The sequence below is a fragment of the Schistocerca serialis genome, chromosome 1 (genome assembly GCF_023864345.2).
Source record: "Schistocerca serialis cubense isolate TAMUIC-IGC-003099 chromosome 1, iqSchSeri2.2, whole genome shotgun sequence".
In the NCBI taxonomy this organism is placed as follows: Eukaryota; Metazoa; Arthropoda; class Insecta; order Orthoptera; family Acrididae; genus Schistocerca; species Schistocerca serialis.
Window position 1 is genome coordinate 879403459 of NC_064638.1, and position 27516 is coordinate 879430974.

The 27516-nt window shown below is 38.8% G+C and overlaps 1 protein-coding gene across 2 annotated transcripts; it reads left to right on the plus strand.

The window, feature by feature from the left end:
- Positions 1-685: 685 nt before the first annotated feature.
- Positions 686-25875, plus strand: LOC126410838 (probable nuclear transport factor 2). 2 transcript variants are annotated; one of them, XM_050081319.1, is made up of 5 exons: positions 686-964; positions 7858-7929; positions 12314-12412; positions 12933-13080; positions 24956-25091. In XM_050081319.1, the coding sequence occupies exons 1-4, from the start codon at positions 857-859 to the stop codon at positions 13044-13046; spliced, it is 393 nt and encodes a 130-aa protein (XP_049937276.1). In that variant the 5' UTR covers positions 686-856; the 3' UTR covers positions 13047-13080; positions 24956-25091. The 2 variants fall into 2 exon arrangements, with proteins under 2 accessions (XP_049937276.1, XP_049937275.1); XM_050081318.1 differs by lacking the exon at positions 12933-13080 and having other exon boundaries at positions 690-964; positions 24956-25875.
- The last annotated feature ends 1641 nt before the right edge of the window (positions 25876-27516 follow it).

A 27516-nucleotide genomic window follows, 5' to 3' on the forward strand; every position in this document is an offset into this window, starting at 1 on the left:
GTGTGTGAACCTGGCTTTGTGAAAAATCACTCAATGAAGAAAGTTTCCAAGTCGTCACAGAATTTGAAATTTGTCACGAAAACAAGACAACAAAATAAAGACAAAGAAAAGGCAAATGCTCAAAAACCTCTTGTATAACATATATTGCTATACTATGGGTGAGGGCGGCGATAATAGGTTGGCTTCCGATTTTAGCAAAGGACGACATATTTTACCGCACCAACGACAAAACTTTTTTCCTCAGAAACGTTGACGTAAATTGCTGTTCCGCGTCGTTGACGGCCTGTGGGAATGTCGCCATTTGAAATGCATTGTCGAAAGTTTGGACGTAACGTTCCGTTCCGTCAAATGTGAATCAGCCCTTACGACTTTCAGTGCAAGTGTTCTATACATGATTTATATATCTGTTCGATTACTAGGTTAGGGGAAAAAATGTAAATGACCTATCTATACTCTTATTTCCAACTTCCAATATCTGTACGACTGAAGAGCAGAGCTGACACCTTTACTGCTGTCAGTGCGCTGCGACAGTGAAATTATGAAATAACACAAGAAATCTCTGACATACTATCGTATCTTCACAATCTCTACGACGAGATACGACCTCATAGTATATTGTTTTGGGGGGTTTGTGTTATCGAGTGCGCTCTAGTAACGGAAATCTTTGAACTAATATTTGAAAAGAAAATCTTTGAGTTTCACAACTGCTGCTGCCATCTAATGGCACACATGTTTGTGTAGTGTTTCAGAAAGTTAAGGAATAACTAAAAAGCTATCTTCGTGTAGAGACTCTGTGCGTTTACGTTCAGTTTTCTTGATCGTCTTTTTTTGTGTGTGGTTAATTGCTGTGATCAAAATGGCATTAAATCCTGCATACGAAGCGATCGGGAAGGGTTTTGTTGCCCAGTACTATGCTCTTTTCGATGATCCAGCTCAGCGGCCCAATCTGATTAACATGTACAACGTACGTATACAGAGAAAATCCTTGATATGTGTGTAAAGTTGTTTTTAAACATTGATGTATCGGATCTGTAGTTTGAGAAGGACTTGATGTTTTGTGCAGCACAATTTGAAAACGTTAATTGACGAATACCAGAACTTGTTATTCATAGCAACAAGCCGGTACTTTCTGCATATTTGAGGTCGTACTTATACAAACTTAACTGGAAAACGATGATTCATTTTATCTTAGTGGGCTTAACGGAACGGATACATTGTTAATAATCATTCTGGCTTTCGTTTACATTGCCGAAGTACTATGTTAGTACACACACTATTACAAAAACTGCAATATTTATAAGTTATTGAGCAACAACTGTTCAAATCTTATGATCTCTTTGCTCGTCCAAATAAAAGCATATTTCAAAACGTACAAAGTCGCATGTGATAATATTGATACAGACGTTGTGAACACTTCTTGCTGTGGTAATGTGAAGATATAAATTGGACCATTTTTGTCGTGTACGAAAGTAAAAATCATTGTGTATTGTGATGTTTACCTGACAGTTCGAAACAAGGTAAATGAGCCGTGATCAGAAGGTTGCTTAAGTCTGGTTTGGAACATTCTGGATAGGATAGTCTTTGAAAATACATACTAGTAAAAAAAAAAAAAAAAAAAAAAAATCACCAAGTAGTTGGTTTTTTTTTGTATCTGGTGCACTCTTGTCACCTATGTTTGAGGGTGATCAAATAATGTACCTTTATTTCATCATTCGGTCAAACTGTTATAGCAAATATGGTGACCACCATGCAATAACATCTGGCTGAGTAATTAAGTTGTAACATTTATGCCCTTGTTTATATCTTCAGTGAGTCACCTACAAGGGCCTTCCTAGTGTGATAAGAAAAATAATCTTGTGTGCAGAGTGTCTGCTGATACTTGAATGTTGAAAATTAAACACAGTAACATATCTCCAACATTTTGACAATTGAGCAACTACTATCCCAATCAGGGAGAAAAAGTAGTTGAGTCTGTTGTATTTTCATTTTGCCCAAGGAGTACTGCTTTCATTCCCAAATACCATCACCTGACCATCCTACGTTTTGTGAAAGATTATAATTGAAATATTGGTAGTGCATTTCACAACATGAATAAGAAATTATTTCACACTCATTAGGCATGCTACAAACCCCCGGCTCCCCTCCCTACAAACGATGAACCTTGCCACTGATGGGGAGGCTTTCATGTCTGAGCAATACACATAGCCAAACCATTGGTGCAACCACAATGGATGGGTATCTGTTAAGAGACCAGCCAGATGTGTGGTTCCTGAAGAGGGGCAGCAGCCTTTTCAGTAGTTGCAGGGCAATAGTCTGGATGATTGAATGATCTGGCCTTGTAACATTAACCAAAGTGGCATTGCTGTGCTGGTATTGCGAATGGCTGAAAGAAAGGGGAAACTACAGCCACAATTTTTCCCGAGGGTATGCAGCTGTATAGTGTGGTTAAATGATGATGGCATTCTCTTGGGTAAAATATTCCGGAGGTTAAATAATCCCCCATTCAGACCTCTGGGTGGGAACTAGTCAGGAGGACATTGTTATCAGGAGAAACAAAACTGATGTTCTATGGATCGGGGTGTGGAATGTCAGATCCATTAATCAGGCAGGTAGGTCAGAAAATTTAAAAACTGAAGTGGATAGATTAAACTGAGATAGCCTATAGTGGGAATTAGTGAAATTCAGTGGCAGGAGAAACAGGACCTCTGGTCAGGTGAATAAAAGACTATAAATACAAAATCGAATAGGGGTAATGCTGGAGTAGGTTTAATAATGAGTAAAAACATAGGAAGATGGATGATCTACTTTGAACAGCATAGTGAACGCATTATTGTAGCCAAGATAGACACAAAGCCCACACCCACCACAATAGTACAAGGTTATATGCCAACTGGCTCCGCAGGTGCGCAGGAAATCAATGATGAGAAAATATAAAAATGCAGTAAATGAAGTGGGTGAAAGGGAATACAAAAGAATGAGATCGGCAGAAAGTGCAAAATGACTAAGCAGGAATGGCGAGATGAGAAATGTAAGAATGTTGAAGCATCACTAGCTGTAAGATAGATACCGTATGAATATCAAGAACTCAGATGGTAAAAAAGTCCTAAGCAAAGGAGGGAAAGCAGGAAGGTGGAAGGAGAATATAGAGCGTCTACTTGAGGGCAAAATTATGGAAATGGAAGAGGGCGTAGATGAAGATGAGATGGGAGATGTGATATTGTGTGAAGAATTTGACAGAGCACTGAAGGACCTAAGTAAAAATAGGCCCCTGCAGTAGGCAGCATTGTGTTACAGCTGCTGGGTCTAGTGTAGCAGGGGATACAACCCGTCGGCTTTGGACAATGACGTCACAAGTCGCCAGAGAGCAGTTTACCATTTTCGCTTTTGCTGTTATGTTTCAGTTTCGTTTTTTTACTGATTGCTTAATAAAGTGGATCTGTTTATTCTATCTCGTGAGATTTTTTTAAAAAAAAGCCAAAAAACACTTATCAGCTACTGAAGGGAGCTACAACACTAAGAAGAATCGCTTCTCGTTTGGCGACTTGTGACGTCATTGTCCAAAGCCAACGGGTTGTATCCCCTGCTACACTAGTCCCCAGCTGCTTATAGCCTTGGGAGAGCCAGCCACGACAAAACTCTTCCATTTGGTGCGCCAGGGTATCTGTCTTGTCTTGTATAACCCTCAGACTTCAAGAAGAATATAATAATCACGATTCCAAAGAAAGCAGGTGCTGACAGATGGAAACATTACCGAACTATCAGTTTAATAAGTCATGGCCGCAAAATACTGACACAAATCCTTTACAGAAGAATGAAAAAAGTAGCAGCCGACCTTGAGGAAGATCTTTGTGGATTCCAGAGAAATTTAGGAACACGCGAGGCAATACTGACCCCACGACTTCTCATAGAAGATAGGTTAAGGAAAGGCAAACCTATGTTCGTAGCATTTGTAGACTTAGAGAAAGCTTTTGACAGTGTCGACTGGAAACTTTTTCAAATTCTGAAAGTGGCAGGGATAAAGTACAGAGAGCGAAAGGCTACATACAATTTGTACACAAATTAGATAGCAGTCATAAGAGTCGTGGGGCACAAAAGGGATGTAGTGATTGAGAAGGGAGTGAGACAGGGTTGTAGCCAGTTCTCAATGTTGTTGTAATTCTATCAGAGACAGCAAAGGAATTGGAAGAACAGTTGAACAGAATAGACAGTGTCCTGAAAGGAGGATAAGTTGTATCTAAATAAAAGCAAAATGTGGTTACTGGAATTTTGTTAAATTAAATTGGGTGATGCTGAGGAAGTTAGATTAGGAAATGAGACAAAGTAGTAAACAAGTTTTGCTGTTTGGGAAGCAAAAGAATGGATGATGGTCGAAGTAGGGAGGATATAAAATGTAAACTGGCTATGGCAAGAAAAGTGCTTCAGAAGAAGAGAAATTTGTTCATGTCTAGTACAGATTTAAATATGGCGAAGTCCTTTCTGAAAGTATTTGTATGGAAGTGAAATGTGGACGATAAACAGTTTAGAGAAGAAGAGAGAAGCAGCTGCTTTCGAACTGTGGAAATACGGAAGCGTCCGATCCTGCCCGTCTGCTTTGACCCATGACGTCACAAATATGGTGGAAACGACCATAAACCACGATTCCAATATGGCGCACATAAAGTCAGTACGTACACATTATGAGGACGAAAATACATCGAAAAACAAACACACACACTTTCCACAAAAAACCTAATGACACTAACGGGACAAGCGCGGGAAATGGGGTGTTTTTGGGTGGGGGCAAACTAAATATAATCAAATTTAGACACCCACCCCCATACAAAACCACACAAAATGACACGAAAAAAACCGATATCACAAAACTCCCCAAATACCACTAAACACAATATCATCTGGAATTGGACACTTCCCTTGACCTACATAGCTCAACAGCAGCTCCCGATCCCATAAATTAGGATCAAACATTTCCCTTGGGCTATAGAGCTCAAAAACATCTCCTGATACCAATGTCAACATACACAGCCACACATTGGGAACGAACACTTCCCTTGACCTGCGCACTGTTAATTTTATCCGTCATATCCATTCCTGAACAAAAACAACAACCAATTAATTTTACTAAAATTACCACACGATGTACAGCGAAAAACACTAAATTAACCTTCACACAAAATCGTTAACTCACTGAAACGAATTCAACTACAAACACAGCCGACACTCGAACAATTCTGAATAATGAGCAAAAGCGAACTGAGCCCTTTACACCACATAAACGAAAACCCTGAACATACCACCAGAGAGCACAACAAACCGCAACACAATGATATCTACAAACATGCCACACTCACAACCCAAACTCCGCGTCGTCATGACGTCACACACGACAACACCCTTACGTCATGGGTCAAAGCCGACGCGTGGGATCGGACGCTTCTGTCGACCCCTACAGAAGAATTCTGAAGATTAGATGGGTAGATAATGTAGCTAACGAGGAGATATTTAGTAGAACTGGGGAGAAGAGAAATTTGTGGTACAATGTGACTAAAAGAAGGGATTAGTTGATAAGACATGTTCTGAGGTGTTAAGGGGTCACCAGTTTAGCACTGGAGAGAAACATGGGGCTAAAAATTGTAAAGGGAGACCAAGGGATGAATATAGTAAGCAGTTTCAGGGGGTAGGTAGTTACTCGGAGTTGAAGAGGTTTGCACAGGATGGAGTAGCATGGAGAGCTGAATCCAACCAGTGTTTGGACTGAAGACAGCAACAATATATTCTACAAATAAAGACTGCAAATTATGAAACTTATTTCAGAAACTTCTGCAAGAGGGCGTTCTGTAATTTGTAATAAAAGAATGGTACATATCCCCAGATAAATCGGTTATTAAAGTTAAGGAGCATAATCTTTCAATAACTGTAAGTAGTTTAATATTACTGTCATGTCTTGCCAATACCAATGTTGTACACAATAGATGTAGAAGGATGCTTAACAGCTACAGTGGCTAAGAAGCAAAACATGCCTGAATGAAATTATAAATAATGAGAAGTATTGTGGAATACAGAAATAAGATTGCCTGTTGTGTAGATTGGCCGAGATGTAAAGCTTTTTGGACTTTCATTACATTTAGTTGAACAAGCCACATTTTGGACTTTAGTAGCATAGTGTACTGTTGAAGTGGATGGTGCTAAACTGTCAGTTTTAAAATATCATTCTAGTAAAGGAATGTGTTTTAGCATTTGAGAAATAGTGGCAAGCAAAGGAAAGTTTCTGTAAAAGAATGTTCTCTTGTCTTTTATTAAGGAGTATCAGAAAACAACTTGTAAAGCAAGGTGACAGAGCTGGAAGGGTGAAACAAGGGAAAAAGAGTTAACTGATACCAAAGCTGTTTGCAGGTTTTGTAAGCAAGTAATGTCTAGCAAGGTAAAAAGGAGGCTGCGTTGATAGTGATTACAAACCAGAGAAACATATTGTACAAGTTATATTCTCATTAAAATAACTTTGTGATTGATATTTCAGCTAGTTGAATGATTTGGCCCAGCCACCAACCAGTTATAACTTTCTCTTGAGTGACATGTGTTTGCAGTGTTGCCTGTTTTTGTAGATATATGCAGAGCCTTGTCTAATGTGATGGACTGCACACTGGCAATGCTGTCCCCCCTGCCACAGCAATCTGTCAGTGACTAAGTTATTTTAATCAGGTTATAACAAAAATGGAGGAACCTAAGCAAGTGGTAAGTTGGAATATCATGTTTGTCAACTGTTAGAGTGAAGAAGATTAAGCAGAGTTGTTATTCACATAGAACAGTTGCTATATTTTGAATCTTTAAATGAGACAGTGTGAATAGCTCTCTTAGATTGTTTGTAGATGATGCATCTATTAAAGTCATTAGAGGAGCAAAACAAATTGCAGAGGTTTAGACAAGATAATTTCACGGTGTAAAAAAAGCCACAGTTGTCCCTGAACAAAAAAAAGTTAGGTTCTCTGCGAGAGTATTAAAAACACTGTTAAATTTGGGTTGCACAATAAATCGCACAAATTTATAGGTTGCCGATTCGTGAAATGAGAGAAAAATGTGAAGTCTCTTGTGATTGGTTTTTCTAATTTCAGTATGATTCCATCATAGCCAACATTGCTCAATATTTAATGCACTTCTCTTTGTAAATGACTCAAACTCGAAAGTAAATTCAGAAATGTCATATTATGTAATGCATAAATCTAAAATATTGTTACTTATTATGTATATGCACCATTTATCAACACTGAATTAAATGCAAGGGGGAGGCAATATGTAAATTCTGCATCAAATGTCTATGGCAAAATACTGCTACGTGTATGAGATGATGGAACAGCTTTCAAGAAATTTGGAGAATTGGTTTGGCAAAGGAGTGAGCAAGAAGAAGATAATATTTATAGAAAGAAAGACTGCAGCAAGTTGTTTTAAATGTCAGCTGTAGTAAATAGCCTATGCTGGTAGAAAAGGTGGGAGCGAGCACGTCAAGAGATATTAATCATATATTTGTGATCCAAACCAGACACTGCAAGCAGATATTTGGCATTTTATCATAGTAGTAATTTTTTTCTTTCTGCTAATGTATTATGTGCATTATCATATCTTTCGTCCATGGTTTTCTTTTGTTTTTGTATTTGTATACATTTTGTTCATTTGTTTTAACTCTTGTGATTTCATGTTTTAATGTCAGATGTTCAAGGAAGTCTGTCAGTTTGTAAATAATTTTCTCGCCTGGTTTGTCACACTGTTATTGCATAGTATTAGTATCACTTGAAGTAATAGGAAAGATAAATAATGCAGACATATGCAGTATGTTTAATGTTGATAAATATCTATACTGTTTCACAGACTGAGACATCTTTCATGACTTTCGAAGGGCTGCAAATACAAGGTGCTGTCAAAATAATGGAAAAGCTAACAGTAAGTTCAACTCTTAAAATACTTTGAATATAAATTTAAGTGTTAGGAAGTCTCTTCTGCAGTTATTTGTCAGGAGTGTTGCCCAGTAGGCTATGTTCAGACAGGAAGAGAATAAAAGTTTTGAAACATGGTACTCCTTGAAGACTGGATGGATAGATTAGATATCTAGTATAGAAGTACTGGTTTGAATTGGAGAGAAAAATTGATGGTGCAATTTCTCTAAAAGAAGGGACTGATTGAAAGGGCATGTCCTGAAGCAGCAAGGCATTGTCATTGTGTGGAGAGAAGGCTGATGGATAAACATAATAGGAGACAAATCTTGACAACAATAAGTGTGTTCAAAGTGATGCAGGTTATAGTAATTATGCAGAGAAAAAAGGCTTGCAGATGACAGTCATGGGTGGAGAATTGCATGAAAAGTCTTCGGACTGAAGTCCACTACGGCAATATCCAATGACCAGTGTAATCTTTGCTGCTACACGGTTATTAGTTAAGTTGTGTGGGCACACAAGTAAATATATATTTCAGTTATAATTGAGAGTAATATTAGTATATCTGAGATGTTGTATGACAGTAATAGGGTCCAAAATGTCGTTCGTAAAATATAGTGTTAAAATAAAACAGTGGAAACACCAGGTTGGAATATAAATAATATTAGGAGAAGGATAAATCGGTATTCACCATAAAGATGACCTGTTGAGTTGTGGACAGGCACAACTAAGAGACTGTTCAACATTATAGTGTTTGGCCAAAGCCTTCTTCAGCAGAAGAAAACACACGCATTCACACACAAGGAAGCACACAGGACTGCTACCACAAGCAGCTCTTGCCAGAATGTGACTATTGTGTGAATAGCAATCTGCAGTGGGTTGGGGAAGAGTGCGGATAACAGGGTACAGGTGGTGGGAGAGAAGAGTGCTGTCTGGAAGGATGTGCAAGGACTAAAGACTGTCAGGTGCAGTGTCAAGAGGAGAGGAGGAGGGAAGGGGAGAGGATGAGCAGGTATATTATCAGAGAGCAGCACATAAAGAGGGTGAGGGAATTTCGAAGGGAGGAGGTAATAGGACGAGGGGGCTGAAACTGTTGGGTGGGAGGGTGCATGGACAGGAGGTTACCATAGGCTGAGGCCAGGGTGCTTTTGGGAGTGGAGAATGTGTTGTAAGTATAACTTCCATCTGTACAGTTCAGAAAAGCTGGTGGTGGAAGGGAAGATCCAGATGGCCTGGTTTGTGAAGCAGCCATTGGTTTCAAGCATATTGTGTTCAGCTGCATTTTGTGCCACAGGGTGTTTTACTTTGTTTTGGCCGCAGTTTGGTGGTCGCCATTTGTCTTGGTGGACAGGTGGTTGGTAATTGCACCAATATAAAAAGCTGTGCAGTGATTGCAGCTGAACTGGTATACAACATGGCTGCTTTCACAGGTGGTTAGACCTTTGATGGGATAAGATATAAGTCTGTGACAGGTCTGGAATGGGAAGTGCTAGGTGGGTGGATGTCTCGGGCCTTGGTCTTCCACCTGTGAAGGCAGCCATGCTGTGTATATCAGCTCTGCTGCAACCATTGTATAGCTCTTATATTGATGTGACTACCAATCAGCTGTCCACCAAGATGAATGGCCACCGTCAAACTGGGTCCGGCCATCCTGATTTAGGTTTTCCGTGATTTCCCTAAATCACTGGTTCCTCTAAAAGGGCACGGCCGACTTCCTTCCCCATCCTTCCCTAATCCGATGAGACCGATGACCACGCTGTCTGGTCTCCTTTCCCAAACAACCAACCACCGTCAAACTGTGACCAAGAGCAAAGTAGACAATGCTGTGGCATAAGGTGCAGCTGAGCACAACACGCTTGATTTCAGTGGCCGCTTCACAACCTGAGTCATGTGGATCATCCCCTTCACCACCAGCTTTTCCGTACTGCACAGATGGGAGTTAACTTTACAACAAATTCTCCACTCCTGAAATTGTCCCAGTCTGGTCCTGCGATAACCTACTGTCCCCACACCATCTGCCCAACAGTTTCTGCCTCCTCATCTTATCACCTCCTTCCTTTTCACATTTACACCCTTTCTGTGTGCTGCCATCTGCTGATGTACTTACCTGTCCTTTCTCCTTCCCAGTTCCTCTCCTTTTCCAGTCCCCATTCCCCCCCCTCCATGTCCCCATCCCAACACTGTGCCGAGCAGTCTCTAGTCCATTCATGCCTCATTAGACAGTATTCTTCTCACCCGCCTCCCCCCCCCCCCCCCCCCCCCCCCCCCCGAATCCACACCATGCTACCCTCTCTCTTCCCTGTCCCACTCCAGATTGCTATTCACATAGTAGTCTCATTATGATTGAAATTGCTGGTGATACTGATCATGTGTGCATGAGGTGTGCTTGCTTGTGTGAATGTGTGTGTTTTATTTGCTGAAGAAAGCTTTGATCAAAAGCTATATTGTGCAACAGTCTTTTCTTTGTGCCCGTCGGCAACTCAACAGGTAAATGGTTTATAATGTCATGGTTAAAATAATTATTTAGTTCAGAATAATAAAAGATAGTGACTCTTGAAATCCCAGCTAGAGAAGAGATTCTAAGATTTGATTAAAAAATTAAAAGATAAAAGAAAAATATTTTTTGGGAACTGTTAGAGGTGGAACAGTATTTTTGGGTCAAATCTAGTCTGTGATTTCAGTTCTTGGCTTTGAGCCATGATATCATGTGTGACGTCATGAGTTTTAGCTGTGAGCAGCCTGTTATTATCTGTGATTTTCTTGGTAACTTGTGTAAACTATGCTATTTAATCTGAATTTGTCACAATTTCCAAAGGATGTGGTTAGGCAGGAACATAAGAGCACATTGGAAAATGAGTGAAACAAGCAGCAATCATATTAATATTTGTGGTTGTCACAAATATTTGCCCCCTCCACTCCTCCAGAATGTGATAAGACTTCATTTAAGATTTATCCTTTTGGTATTGATCTGTCTACTTTAGCTGCATAGCTCAATTCAAGTTGTAGATTCTGTGTTTCATTATTTTTTTGTAATTATTAACTGTACCTTGTTCCTATCTATTGTATTTCCCTTGTTTTATTGCTAGTGTGTGTCTGAAGGTTTTAAGGTGCATCTTATTTTCTCCCCAAACAGAACTCTACTTTCCTGCAGCATAACTGTATGAGCTATAAAAGAAGTAAGAGTAATAGAAAGGGAAACACAGATCAGCTGTAATAGGGAAACATTGAGATTCCCGAGTCAATATAATCTATACACACACCACAGTAGATAAATATATAACTCGAGGACAATTTTTTTTAGAAATGAACATATTGTTTGATTTGATAAAGTAAAATCCCTATGTGTTTATACTAAATTGTAGACGCTCTCAGCACTTCCGCTAATCCGGTACCCATATGTGCGAGGAATGACTGGTTTAGCAAGAGTATAGTGTATTAATGATGGCAATCAGACAATGGTTAGGTAGTAGATGAGAGCTGAGTAATCAAAAGGCATCTGCAGGTACAATGAAGTTGATGCACATTTAGATATGAAATGGAAAGTATAGTAATGAAGTGGAGTAGAAGTAAATGATGGAAAAATAAAAATTTGTATTTGGAGGCTGTGACAGCATTAAGTGACATGAGTCAGGTAAAGTTGGCAAGAAGGGAAGGAGAGCAATATGGTGAGATTGGGTTTTTCTAGTTAATGGATGCAGACTTGGATCAGACTAACAAGATGGTTGAGAGGTAGTTTTCTACTGGACAGCTATGCAACCAGTCACAAATTATCGTGGTCACACTTGTTACTCTGTCGCACATTACTCTACCTCTGGTGCCAGTTACCACACTCAGTTGCAGATGATGCTTGTGGCCGTTATTTTAACATTTGTGATTCACTTTCATTTGCAGTGTTCTTCAGTTCATCTTGTTTATGTCCTTAACTAGTTGTAAAAGTACACAGAAATGTGATGAGTTACCACCCTACCAAGCAAACCCAGTACTGCATGTTTATGAACAGCATGTGAGTATATCCAGAACAGGGACATACAGCTGCTGCTGTCACGGCCATATTGTGTGTTTGTAGACAAACAGGAACTGACATCACCGTCCCCTTCCCTAATTTCATTAATTTGATTGAGGTTCAGTTGGAGTATTATGAAGCTGGACAGTGTACTTTCAGGTCATACTTTCAGGTCACTAGTAATGAACCTTTGGTTGTTTCCAGCTCGTTAATGAATCCCTTTACTTGTTTAATTGTGGTGATGGTGGTAGCAGCAGCTGCTACTAATATTGGTAACTGTAATGTTAGTGACAGTATATTAGTATTTTTTTAAAATAATGTTATAAAGTATGAATATATGGATGGACCTTGTACTGAGAATAAATTTTACATTATTTTTTGTGTGTTTCAGAGTTTGGCATTCCAAAAGATAAACCGAATTATTACAGCTGTTGACTCTCAACCAATGTTTGATGGTGGTGTATTAATAAATGTCTTGGGAAGATTGCAGGTAAGATATTAAGATTCTGCTCCTCCGTCAAATATTTTTCTGCAACGTCTTCTGTCTGTATGTGTACGAGAGATAGAGAGAGAGAGAGAGAGAGAGAGAGAGATTGTTGATGCAGAGGTTCATATGACAACATGAGTTGTATGAAGTTTTCAGAGGATGGGTTACTGGTTTTTCTATGATAAGACACTGTTAGATGATGAGCAGGCAGATAAAATTTAGAGGTGAATAATTGTTGAACTACAGTTTTTTTCATTTTTCTTAACAGCAAGAAACTTAAACACACTGTTTTGACAGTAGCATGTGTCTAAAATTCCTGCTGTGAAGACTGAATGTTAGCTTAGCAGTCACTCTTAATGTGTTTTATGTACCCATCTGCTATCAGTACAATATTTGAAGAGTGAGAGATGGTCTGTAATTTCAGCCACTGTTATAATCATTCAGAATTGTCACTATCATTGGAAATGTATTATTCGTACATTTTTGTTAAATTTAAGATGGAGGAATATTGTATTCTGTGCAGACAGATGAAGATCCGCCACATGCTTATCTCCAGACATTTGTACTGAAGCCTATAGGAACAAGTTTTTTCGTGCAACATGACTTGTTCCGACTTGCTCTGCACGACACTGTGTAGACGTGAATGTGGCAGCACATCCCTCATGTTGCAGGCAAGACATTACTGACATTTAGCTTGGAATCAGTTCTTTAGCTTTTGTTCTGTAATTTCTTCACAACAGTAACATAAGTTTGCTACTGCATTGTGCAATGCCCTGCTTGTAATAAAAGCAGTATGATGAAATAATTTACAAACTATTAACATCCAAGCAGCCCTATTTCGTGCATCACTTGTTAATTAATATCCTTTATGTCCAACGTGCTTTCTAGGTAAAATGTGAATCATGTGGACATTACCTTCAGAATTTGTTCCACATTACTGGCATGCACAGATTTGTGTTGATTGGAGGTGGGTTTCATGGTCTTGGAAATCGATAAATCCTGATTTAGTTTTTAATACAAAATATCACATTAATGAAGTCTTAATTTAGCTCTCCAGCTTCTCCAGGTTCTGAAACGCATATGTACCTAACACCTAATTTTTCATTTGGGTTCAGTACTATCCCTTTGCGAATGTGTTCAGATTCAGTGGGGTACAAATAATTCAAATGGCTGTTAATCTCATATCCTTACACCAGTAGAAGCAAGGAATGTTCAACACATTGAAAACTTGATTAATTCTCACAGGACAGGAGAGTAAAGCAGTGGAACTTTAGATTCCCACTGCCAAATTCATATTCTTGAGGAAAAACCTTTTTTCACAAAGTGCTGAGCATCCAGTGCACGTTGATCTATTGATTATTCTCATGATTTTGAAACGCATCCCTGTTGGTTTTTGAATGCATTCTAAGTTGATTTCTGAATATATCATAAGTTGATATTTGAATGCATGCATACTGTACATGATGTCTCTGCCAGGAGCATCACCGTCGCACCTAGAAAGAAACTTTCCTGCAAACAAAAGGGGACGGGGCTGTACAAGCTGAGTGGAATAAAGCTGAACGGGTAAATGCCAATCGCAGTTGATTTAAGTGGTTGACTGGGTTTGTGAATGATCAGTGTTGTTATAATTACTAGCGAAAGCCATAGATTCAGACAACCAGAGTGGAAATAAATGACTAACAGGAATAACAGATAAGAAAAATTACGTGTTATCTTCCCTGTGTATCCGAGAAAATGAAATTTTCACAAATATTTGGCCAGATCACTACACTAGTAAGGGCCAGTTGTACAGTCTCCAGCTAACATGCACGTAAGTTTTATTGTGGGAGTAGCACGGAAAACGCGTTGTAGGAACACATAATAATGCCTAACCGGTGAATAAACGTAGGATAACTAAACGGGTGATTGTGGCAGGGTTAGTGAAGTTAACTGGAGAATAAGTTTCGACACGAACGAGGAAGGAGAAGGAATGAGGGTATCACACAAATTGTGGAAGAATATGACAATTTCAAATTTATACAAAAATTTCGTACCACTGCTTTTCGATCTTGTGCTTGAGAAGCTACTGCCTATGAATGAAATGTGAAACTATTTCCTAACATAAAGCTTTTTGCTTGTAGTAGGCCTCGGCATTTGACATTCATACTTCATGAATTATATGACCATTTGTTCCAAAACCGTCTCGTTTATTTGGTGTGTATTACAATTACTGCAATATCAGACCGGCCTATTTTGTTTTATCTAGCAGACAGTGACAAAATACACATAATAAGCTCAAGAAATCAAACCAGTCGTGGGTACTACTTGTATTAACAGCTTTTTCAGTATTAGACAATGACATTTCGTGTTTCCATGTAGCAAAACATTTGACGAACTTTGATGAGGTAATAGATTCTTTCGCAGGAAGGGAAGCACTCCTGAAAAGCCGTAGCAAGTTTAGAGAGGAAAAATGCTAGGACTTGAGGTTTGGAGAAATGTGCATTGTCTCGCTTGTCTCTTGCCTTTACTGGTTTTATGTATCCTATATTTAATATGTCACACAAAAGAGAAAGTTATTAGCTAATAGGCAATAAATAGTGCTAATTTTCTGAGGATTTCTTGTTCTCTCGGTTACAAATAATCCCATCCAGTAATAATTGCGAGTTTGTTTTAAGAGGGGCAGGATCTCAAACCGGCCGACTGGGAGGAGGAGAGGCTCCATGGGACATTCTAATGTCCACTGTCCTGAGTGTAGTTTGATGGCATCCAATACAAAACAAACACATTTGATTTCGACAGAGTGAAATACAGTGACATGTGATAGAACAGAGCTGTGTGAAGAGGCGTGGGACTGCACTTTGGAACACTTAAAGACCAAATAATGTGGCTTACATTTTCCTGGAAGCTATACATTTTATGTATGAGACTCTTCAGAAAGATGTGCACTACAATGATCATTTTTTGAAAAGTCCATTTAATTTTTGGCGTCCTACCTCAAACACTAGGGGGAGGGGGGGTGTCACTATCTAGTATTGCCTCGGTTTCGAAATATCATAGATCCGGGATTGATACACAGAGCAGTCCGAGTTGTAGTGGGGAGTTGGGTAGTCTCCACATGACCCATGCTTAAGTTTAGTGATTTTGCTGTTTCCTCTTTGTTTATTGCTCTCGTGTCAAATGAAAACAAGGCTTTCTGTAGCCGGCAGCTATCAAGTGAATTAAAATAGATTCACATAATTACGAAAGGTTAAAATATGTTATTAATTTCAGATTTTATTTTATTTCCAGCATACTGACAGTCAAGCATTAATCGCCTTGCAGAACAATGAAGTTATTTTTGTCAGTTTGCAAAAGAAATTTGGCTTTTATTAACCTTTTCTGCTGAGGGCTGTCCATTTATTTAAAACGAAGTGTTTAATTTCTCACTACTGGCTAGTTTAAACTGTTCGCTGCATTTAAAGTGCATGTTTTCATCTTCTAGCATGTATGGCATTATACCATAATAAAGAACCAAACATGAGATAATACAGTACTGGTACCCCCGAGAAAATTTACATCTGAATCTGGACATACGAGTGTGCACTTTAAGCTGAATCGTGCATTTTTTGTATGGTTCATGAGATTCTGATGCTCTTGGAGTGTCCTCTGATGTCTTGTTTCTTTTATGAAATAATGTAAGATCTTTTAATGTTTTACACGTACAAACATACGGGCTTCCTGCATCATCATAACTGCACAGGCACAGTGACACCTGTCAACTGGCGCTCTCTGGCAACTGCTGAAACGAAGCTATTTCTAACAGGTCAAGGGAAAATATTGTGAATGGTGCTTTGAAAAGTGTTGCTTTCAAAGTAAATTTCCTTTTGTGCAAGATGAACTATGTGCGAGAATGTACGATCAATTTCTTAAATCACAGAGTGTTTGACTCTCATTTAAAAATCAACTCTTTCAGACGACCTTTAGAAGAATTTAAAGCCTAGATGATCAGACATTTATGTCGTCATCAAAAACTTTACTGGCACATTTGTGTGATGTATCTTAAAGGGTAACACACTTAAAAAAGATCAGCATTATGTGTGAAAGCTTTTCTTTTCTTGTAGCAACACTATGTATATTAATTTAAACCATTAACTTTTCCTATTTGCTTGGTCACGCTACTTGACAGTGATGTTGCTATTGGCTGACTACATCACATGTCCTATACTCTGAATATCTGCCGTCATCGGCTAGCTATATCACGTGACATGAGCTATGACTGGCTTACAAAAGCGCATCGCAATCTCTATTTCAATGCTTCAGAAAGTAGCATGCGGTGTTTGGTGGAATTCGAATTTATATACTTTCATAATACGAAAACATGCAGCGTACATGTTGCTGCACATCATAGATCTTTCCAAAACATGCGCCCCCCCCCCCCCCTCCCCTCCCACCTAAGTTTCGTTTTGTAAAGTGCTGGTAAATTCTATGCAGCATATAAAACAATAACAATTCAATGGATCGATAAGTTTTACAGTTCCGAGGAAAAGTATACAGTCATTTAGCGTGGAAAAAGTGTGTTTTCACCTGGAAGAAAGTGTATTTTTAACTTGGAAACCGGGCAAAAATCCGGGAATTTTTTTTCCTTGTCCACGTGTACACCCTGTGCTAACACTATCCAGGTAATTTTAGTGCAGTGTCAAATCACACAGTGTATGCATAGTTGATACACAAACTGGAAACAAATGTCTAGGTTTTTGATCTGCTAAGCATTTCCATTTACAGCAGGAAGAGAGAAAACAAGGGAAACGTGCACCAGATTCTTGAAAATTAGACATCAGGCGAAAGAAAAAATTGTAAGTAACTTCATGTTTTGGATATTGTCTCAGTCCAGAGTGCTGAATTTCATACAGAAGGGTATATCTATGTTCTGGTATTGATTCTCCCACTCAGAACTTGTGATAGCTGGAGAAATGACCCGCTTTGTTTAATGTTTGTCTGTGCCATTAGTTTTGCACTTCGTTGTTGGTAAGCCTCCCCTTTATCTCGTATATGGCCAAGAACTAGCCTTGTTGATTGAACCATTCCAGCATTTGTATGAAGTGATTAAGTAAAACCACGTGAAACCTAAATCAGGGTAACTGGACAGAACATGAGCTTTCACACACCCAAGTCTGGGGTTCTTGTTTTAACAAACGCACCATTTCAGTCTGTCATATCTAATGTGCAGTTCTCTTAGATTTGTGCATACTCGGAATGAGTTAGTTTAATAACATAAAAAATAATTATGCACTGTTCATTTATTCAAAACCCCATAAACTTCTGCTTACTTCCTAGTTTTCATTCATTTAAAAGTATTGCGAGGGAAAGGTGTTGGCAGTGATATATATCTGATGAGTCATAAATAATGAAAAATATTCAGAAGACCTCATGGTGTCATGTGGTGCAAGAAGTCAAGAGCAGTTGCCACTTCTTATATTGTGGACTTATTTACCATGTATTTTCTATCCCATATTTTTCACAGGACATACCAAAGTCATCCATAATTGGAAAGAAACTGGAGAAAGCTCAATTGATCATAGAGTATAAGTAGTCATTTACAGCATTATTAACCATATGCTGCCAACATGAAAGATCAACAGTCTTTGTTTCATGAAGGTTGAACTGGAAATGGAAAGAGCGACAATTGGCTCAAGAAAGAATTCTGTTTACTATAGCATTGTGCTGTTTTTTCTACCATACGTGCTCCAACCCAGCAGCTGAAGATGAATCCCTCACAGTGATGCTTCTGTGGCAACTTTCACAAATTTGCAGTAGAACAGCAAGCACCTGGCCTATGAGCTTGCATAAGAAAGATCAGGGATTGTAAGACAATTGTATGAAGAAAAAGTTCCCAGGGTTTACCTCCAATCAGGGAAAAAAATGTAACTCAGTGAGTGAAAATTGAGGTGTTAAGTGCATTTTTGCCATCTCTAGCATTTAGTGACCAGAGCTGACTGACAAGAGTATGTTGTGATGACAGAGAATTTGCTACAAACAGTTGTATGGAACCAAAGAATAAGCACAAGATCTTGCAGCACTTCACTAGAAATGTCACAAAGCCCCATTGTGTGCTAACTCTACAGTTACTCTTCCATTTCTTTTTTACTTCCAGAAGGTGCAGGTATTGTTGCTGATAGACAAATTTTCCCCTTTGGCAACTTCATAGTAAGTCAGCAAATACACACACACACACACACACACACACACACACACACACACACACACACACACACACCCACCTCATATATAGTATATACGAGCGGACAGAAAAAAACCTCCCCAGCACACAAGTAAGAGGCTGTCAACAAGTATTGGGTGTGTAGATCTGGTGATATGTTAAACCTTTACCATTATCTCATAGAACCACATATACTACAACCAAGACTGACAGGAGAGCAATGTTAGCATCACTTGAATGAATGCTTCTTTGTCAGAATTATTGGAAGATATGGCCGGGCCTGTTGCTTGGACCTAAGTCAATATTTATGGTATTCTGAGTACTTGTAGGTCTACTTGTTAATTCCACGCGGGAAAAATATATTTAAAAACAAAGATGATGTGACTTACCATACGAAAGCGCTGGCAGGTTGATAGAAACACAAACACATACATACACACAGAATTCAAGCTTTCGCAACAAACAGTTGCTTCATCAGGAAAGAGGGAAAGACGAAAGGACATGGGTTTTAAGGGAGAGGGTAAGGAGTCATTCCAATCCCGGAAGCGGAAAGACTTACCTTAGGGGGAAAAAAGGACAGGTATACACTCGCACCACGCGCGCGCGCGCCCACACACACACACACACACACACACACACACACACACACACACACACACACACAGACACAGACATTTGTAAAGGCAAAGAGTTTGGGCAGAGATGTCAGTCGAGGCGGAAGTAAAGAGGCAAAGATGTTGTTGAAAGACAGGTGAGGTATGAGTGGCGGCAACTTGAAATTAGCGGAGGTTGAGGCCTGGCGGATAACGAGAAGAGAGGATATACTGAAGGGCAAGTTCCCATCTCCGGAGTTCTGACAGGTTGGTGTTAGTGGGAAGTATCCAGATAATCCGGACGGTGTAACACTGTGCCAAGATGTGCTGGCCGTGCACCAAGGCATGTTTAGTCACAGGGTGATCCTCATTACCAACAATCACTGTCTGCCTGTGTCCATTCATGTGAATGGACAGTTTGTTGCTGGTCACTCCCACATAGAAAGCTTCACAGTGTAGGCAGGTCAGTTGGTAAATCACGTGGGTGCTTTCACACGTGGCTCTGCCTTTGATCGTGTACACCTTCCAGGTTACAGGACTGGAGTAGGTGGTGGTGGGAGGATGCATTGGACAGGTTTTACACCGGGGGCGGTTACATGAAATCCTCCCCACTCCACCAAGAGTGTCTTTCCGCCGTCCACCTAACCTTCGTAACCTCTTAGTTCATCCCTATGAAATCCCCAAACCACCTTCCTTACCCTCTGGCTCCTACCCTTGTAACCGCCCCCGGTGTAAAACCTGTCCAATGCACCCTCCCACCACCACCACCTACTCCAGTCCTGTAACTCGGAAGGTGTACACGATCAAAGGCAGAGCCATGTGTGAAAGCACCCACGTGATTTACCAACTGACCTGCCTACTCTGTGAAGCTTTCTATGTGGGAATGACCAGCAACAAACTGTCCATTCGCATGAATGGACACAGGCAGACAGTGTTTGTTGGTAATGAGGATCACCCTGTGGCTAAACATGCCTTGGTGCACAGCCAGCACATCTTGGCACAGTGTTACACCGTCCGGGTTATCTGGATACTTCCCACTAACACCAACCTGTCAGAACTCCGGAGATGGGAACTTGCCCTTCAGTATATCCTCTCTTCTCGTTATCCGCCAGGCCTGAACCTCCGCTAATTTCAAGTTGCCGCCACTCATACCTCACCTGTCTTTCAACATCTTTGCCTCTTTACTTCCGCCTCGACTGATATCTCTGCCCAAACTCTTTGCCTTTACAAATGTCTGCTTGTGTCTGTGTATGTGCGGATGGATATGTGTGTGTGTGCGAGTGTATACCTGTCCTTTTTTCCCCCTAAGGTAAGTCTTTCCGCTCCCGGGATTGGAATGACTCCTTAGCCTCTCCCTTAAAACCCACTTCCTTTCGTCTTTCCCTCTCCTTTCCTCTTTCCTGACGAAGCAACCGTTGGTTGCGAAAGCTAGAATTTTGTGCGTATGTTTGTGTTTGTTTGTGTGTCTATCGACCTGCCAGCGCTTTTGTTTGGTAAGTATCATCATCTTTGTTTTTTTTATATATATACATGCTTCCCCCATACCAACTAACCATGATGCTTAGTGCTATCAGAAGAAAACATAGTGGACACTGTCTTTGCTCACATTTAGTTGCTCAGCTGCATGACGCTATACGCTTTGCCTTATAATTTACGGCAACATACACAGGTTGCGGAGTCATAGTGCTCCTTCCTCCTGTCTTCTGCAGGTGCACAGGAACCCTCAAAAGCACCCTTCACATTTCTCGGTTATATGAAAGTTGGTTACTGTGCCATTTATTGACATACTATTATTGTATATCTGTGAAAGTTTTTCCACATTTATGATTTACCTTATATTTCTGATCATTTGATCATTTGGTATTTAATGCTTAGCATTTGGACCAAAAAAGAGTTTGTGCTGTGAGGGTAGCTTGAAAATTTTGAGTGGTGTGTGGTCATTCTCATCATAGAATTATGTGAGCTCTAGGAAAATACACATTTTCTCTGAACTAATAGTGCCCACTGATAGCATCCAATAATCGTGGTTACTGAATGTGGTATGGTACCTGACACTGCAGTGCTTCATGGTTACTGGTTAGCTGAGAGACCAGCTAGTGTGTCATGTCTGAAACATATTCAGCTAATGTGTATGTATGACACCAGTGTCCAAGGCAAAGCAGGTAGCATTTTGAATTCATTTGGCCACACCCATCTGAAGTATAAACTTTTTGTTACTACTACAATGCTAAAGCCATTTTCTTTTGTTATACATTGATACAAGGTGTTTATGCTTACTGCAGATTACTTTATGCTGATAGGGGATTTTTGTTAATATTACATTTAAGTACATTATTTCACTGTTATGAGTATGTGCCATTAATACATTTTTTATGTTGAGTCCTTCAGTGTTGCAGTTTTCACAATACAAAAATAGTTATTTTAGGAGGGATCTGAGTGATTGTCTCAGTGTAAATATAAAGAAATAAAACTTACAGGGTTTTAAATTTGACCAACTGCCTGTCTAGGGAAACTGTTTTAAGTGGAGGGTTTAGTATATGGATACATATTTTGACAGGTTCTGTTGGTACTTCATGTAAGAGCAACAGCAGAAAATGCTCAGTGTGTTTCTGGCACATGCTTGTTACACTTTTCTGAATGATTTGCCAGAGCATGTAATGTTCACACAGCAGTTGCATGTTATTGTGCAGCATGTAGTTTCAACAGTTGGTTGGTATATTATTCCTGTGAAAAGCTTTACTTATTTTGTGGTTTTTGGAGTTGCAGTATGCCATATTTGCAGTTAAATTTAAAAAAGAATGGTGTTTGACAGTTGCATGGATGCTGTAATTAATGGTATGCCTTTTTCTGTTTGCCCAGCTTTTTATCTACCAATAGTCCAGACATCAGTACTTGACAGAGTGATAGTATGTTTTGTGTTACTCTAAATTTGAAATAAATACATTCAGGGTAGTGTAATACTTCTTTAATCACTTTGAATTCTAATGTTATTAACTATCAACAGTTGTTGTATTTGCTATAACCTTCCTGCTAATCAAGACAAAATTATTGATTTTTTGAACTCTCTTAATATAGCTTCCTTTCAGTGAGATAAACTTAAACTTGACATTATAGAAATGAAATGACATTACATTAATTTTTGCAACTGCATTTTCCTTCTTAATAATGTAAGGATATAAAAGGTGTTTGGAGTTAGGGGAAGTCATAAGATAATATTAAATGGGCAAAAGTGTGAAGCACACAATGTCTGCAGTCTATTATATACTCTGCTGTTATTCCATCAAACACATTATTTGAGTTGCCTCTGCTGAAATGAATAAAATTATTATTTCCACATTTTTCCATGCATAGTGATGTGTATGACAGAGCAATATCCGGCTTTGAATTTCAACAAGCAATTGGATAAAATAAATAATGAAGATAAACAAAAACTGAGAATAAATATATGCAATTTCAAAAATTAATATACTGTTGTTCAATTTGTGTAAAATTGAAGTGAGTTTTTTTTCCCCCCTGATTGTGCACTCAGTGTCATATTTGTCTCAAAAGATGGCCATAGCAGAGATGGTACCTTGAAGTGAATTGTGTAGCTGTGTGAAAATTGTGCTGTATATTCTAATTTTTTTGAAACCCCTACAGCGTTAATGGAGTACATGTGTGTATTATACTACTTTAATGTCTTCGGACCTTGTACTGGCAGTTAGCATGATATTGTAGGACAGGCAGTAATGTCTAAATTGATAGCCAGTTGATGTGTGTTCATTACAGGAGACACTTATCTCCTAGTCATGCAAGCACTGGGCTTTCCACATGCCATTCCAGCAAGGATCTGCTATGAGCAGCTTTGTTTGGATGAAATTGCTACCACTATACAACTTTTGTGGCCAACAATATGTTCACGATACTGTTGCCATTAATTAGCATTTATTGTCACAGCATGTAGCCAGGCTTCAGGTGGGGAAGTCGTTTTTCAGTTCAGTGCTGGAACCAACAACTAGTGAACAGCCGTATCACTCAGTCACCTCCTCAGTACAGGGTAGAGAAGTTACTGTCTCACCTGCGTATTGCTGTTCACTGCATGTCACGGGGTACAGAGACCAGCATGCGTGCAGGAACACCACTATTGGGCACTCTGTGTGTTTGTACTAGTGTGTCATTATATACATTGGTACACACAGTGCGAGACTTCAAAAGCTACATGATAAAATGCAACCTGGCATGCAAACAGGGCATCTTTCAGGCAAATTATTCTGATGTAAGGATGTAACTGTGAAAGTGTGCTCATTGGACCTAGTTCCTGCAAATCTCCAGTTGTGGACAGTTGTGCACCCTTGGGTCACCTCACAAACAAACTGCCTCTAAAATTGTACCATGTAATTGCTCTTATGTGTATGCACACCTACATGTTTTTTTTGGAAAGAACAGTAAAAATGTAAGCTACATTTTTCATAGATGTTCATAAAATAACCATTCCTAGGGAAGCTATGCTTTGATTGGCCCAGCAGCAATGTCAGATAGTATTGATCCTTAAATTTCAGAGAGGGAATTTGATCACTTGGGAACCAAGAAAAAAGGACATAGGTTTATCACTGTAGATTCCAGAGATAAAACTGAAGTGTGTGTGAATATAAGTGTATGTTTCAGTTATATATAATATTCGGTAGTGAACTGAAACATATGTGATTAAAATACTTACACGTGAAACATCAACTGGAAAAAGGAAATCATTAAGTTGCGAAACCATGAGGATCAAACATATGTCAGGATTAAACTGACATTTATATTTCCAGTAACCTCTTGGAATTTTATTTTTGAGGTCTCTCCCTCTCCACACCTGTGGTATTATGTTGCCGGTAGGGATTAACAAGATTTGGTTAAAAGGACTTTCATGTACTGTACATGCCTCTTTGTCATTTCATTACCCATTATAAAGCACATGAAACCAAACATACAAATCTGCTATTGCATCGGCTTACAGAGAATTGGCAGGTACTATGCTTTGCACAACGAAAGGGCCAACACAGTGGAACCCGACATTGCTAGACTGTCATTGTTATGTTGGTGGTCCATTCTGCTAGCTGTCAAATACCAGGCTGTAATGATCTCAATTTTCATGCAGTGTTAAACCCTCTAAACATTTTTTTCTCCCTTTCAGCTTGTAGTTCTAGTGTGTGTAAGTGACATGTCATTGGAAGGAGTAAATGGAGAAATGATAGGCAAAGATGTACAAACACATTATGGATTATTGACGGTGTTTTGTTCTGTATACACATAGAGCTGAAAAGATAAGCAGAAGGCAGGAGAAGATACGGGATATTATCAAATTACTAACGATTGACATCTGTAAATAACTTTTGTCTCTGTTACACTATCTCAACCTCTGTACTTAAGAGCCGTCAGCCTAAAAATTCAATAATTCAGAAGTGTTGAGCGATTTTAAGATTATAGTGTTAAATAACACTTAAGCATATGTCTTGGCCAAATAATTAAAACAAAAAATAGGTAGAGCACTTTCAACTTCTACATAAGCATGTTGTTCATAGACAGGCATAGTTGTGTTCTCATTAGCACTTCATTAGTTACTGATTCGTTGCAAGAAAGATTTACTTCATTAATAACCAAGTGAAAGAACTAACTTCATTTTTATGTGATACCCCTTTAAGGCCATTGCAGATTCTCACTATATTGTTTAAGCATTTATTTTGATGGAATTTGTATGCAAATAAACAAATCTTGTTACACACAACTTTCCTGACTCTTTCTTCCCTTTGTAACCAGTGTGACGAAGACCCGCCTCACGCCTATTCACAAGTGTTTGTGCTGAAGCCAGTGGGAAATTCTTTTTACTGCCAACATGATATATTCCGTCTGAGCATCCATGACAGCGCCTGATGGACACTGCCAAATGTGGCACAGCAACATGCCAAACCTGTGCCGCACTGCCGGTATGGGGTGTGATACAGACATTTGTATCTGGACATTGACCACGTGGTTTCGAATAAGTTACGTGTCACCTGTTACTCGGCCGTTAAAAATTTATGAGAAACATTGTTAAGTTTACTTCAGCGAGTCATGCTTTTGCAGCTTAACTGTGTCCGGAACCACATGGTTATCCGCTTTGTTTTCCTCAGTCTGTTAATTTCATTAACGTTGAAATTTTCTGTGTAACTCATGTTAATTGATAAAGATTGTATGCAACACGTAAGTTTGTAATCCGCAAGTTTTAAATATAAATTGTGCTTAATGACACTCTGAAACTTAATTGGACCCAGCCTTTATTTTTCACTTTTTTGTGTTCAGAAATTAAGAGACTGTGTTACTGTATTCAATCCTCAAATTAAAAAAAAAAAGACGAAGTGCTTTCTGTTGTGTTTTTATACTGTAAATATCATTCTCAACCATTTTAATATTTTGGGGAAGTTATTTGTTTGTAGCTTCAGATATCTGCTTAGTAATTTTTAATAGTATATTCACCTTTAGTTTAATCATTCTTCAGTATGTCATTTAAAACATTTAAAAACAGTGGAGTATCCTTTTGCATAGGGCTTATGCATAACATTGGAAGATTTGTAATTTGTAGAGACGAGATACGCCAGACAGCTCCCATGGCTGTGAAAGTACATTTAGCACTTCATTATATTGAGCTATAGCACTTTGCCTCATTTGGACTGAATAAATACGTACTGTGATACTTGTAACTAATTTTTTATTTCTGTTTAACCACTTTGTTTAAATCTTGAGTGTAAGAGTAGTTTGTGTGTCAGTTTGTTCCAACCTGAACATTTTTTTGAATTTTTACATTTATATATTCGTAAGATTTGGACCATAAGATCCTCTGATGCATATAATCAAGAGTGAATTAATAAAAGGAAGTAGTACAGAATGACCTGTTGCATTTGGTAGTTTTACACTCTCTCTCTCTCTCTCTCTCTCTCTCTCTCTCTCTCTCTCTCTCTCTCTCTTTAAATCCATTGCTGTGTCATTTTAATTATATTAATTTTTTTAATAGCTCTAATTTTTTCTCTATAATTCTGTCTTCATTTGGAATCTATGTCCATGTGATTTCGTATATTTATCTGTTGTAATATTTAATAGTATAAAAGTAGCAATGAAAGATGAAATAATATACCAGTATTTATAATGGCTGTGCGACAGCCACAAAAGTTTATTTTTCATTGTGAGGTCTGTTTATTCAGATGGTAATTGTCCTACAAACACTTGGCATAAATTATTCTCACACCACGGACAAAATATAAATGCCATCTTTCTACATTCACATTGTTTTCTTTTTATCAAATTCAGAGGGGAGCACACTTTTTAACATAAAAAATTTTGTATTTTCATTTCGTCACTTCGATCCAAATCAGGCACACCATATATTATTCCTAACAGTGGTGCACACAGAATATAAATAATTGAATGGATTTGTAATGCAGCTTCACGTTTAGCAGTTTTGTATTTATTTTTAAGTAATTAATGTGTGCCCTGAAGCTTATCGTATTTTTCACATACATTGGAAATATGTCACATGACTGACACGGATGATAGTGATTGAAATAATGTGGACAAAAATATAAAAATGATAAGGAGGAAGAAATTAAATCAGTTAATGCATAAAATTTATTAAAATCACATGGGCAAAGCACAAGACGTACTTTAACCCATATGCTTCACTACTGCTTGTAATAAATATATTTATTATAAAGCTCTCAAGAAATATTTTAAACTCTGTTATTGATTACTGGCCAAGAGGATCCATTTCGATGAACGGTTGTAGGGTGTGATACAAGGGCCCTAACCGACACCACTGTGCAAATTGATCTCATCCCTGGGATCTCTCCTTGTGCAAATGATATCACAGACATAAATAATTTTTACATGGAGGTACATTTAAATTGTTCTGTGAAATTTTCAATGCTAGGGAAAGTAGACGTGTCACAAAGATAGTGCTTACCACCTTCATGTTTTTCCATCAGCCTTCTGACTGGTTTGATGCAGCCAACAACGAATTCGTCTCCTGTGCCAACCTCTTTATGTCAGTGTAGCACTTCCAACCCATGTCCTCAATTATTTGCTGGATGTATTCCAATCCCTGTCTTCCTCAACAGTTTTTGCCCTCTACAGCTCCCACTAGTACCATGAAAGTAATTACCTGATGTCTTAACAAATGTCATAACACCCTGTCCCTTCTCTTTGTCAGTGTTTTCCGCATAGTCCTTTCCTCTCCGATTCTGCACAGAACCTCCTCATTTCTTACCTTTACAGTCCACCTAATTTTCAACATTCACCTGTAGCACATCATATCAAATGCTTTGATTCTCTTCTGTTCCGGTTTTCCC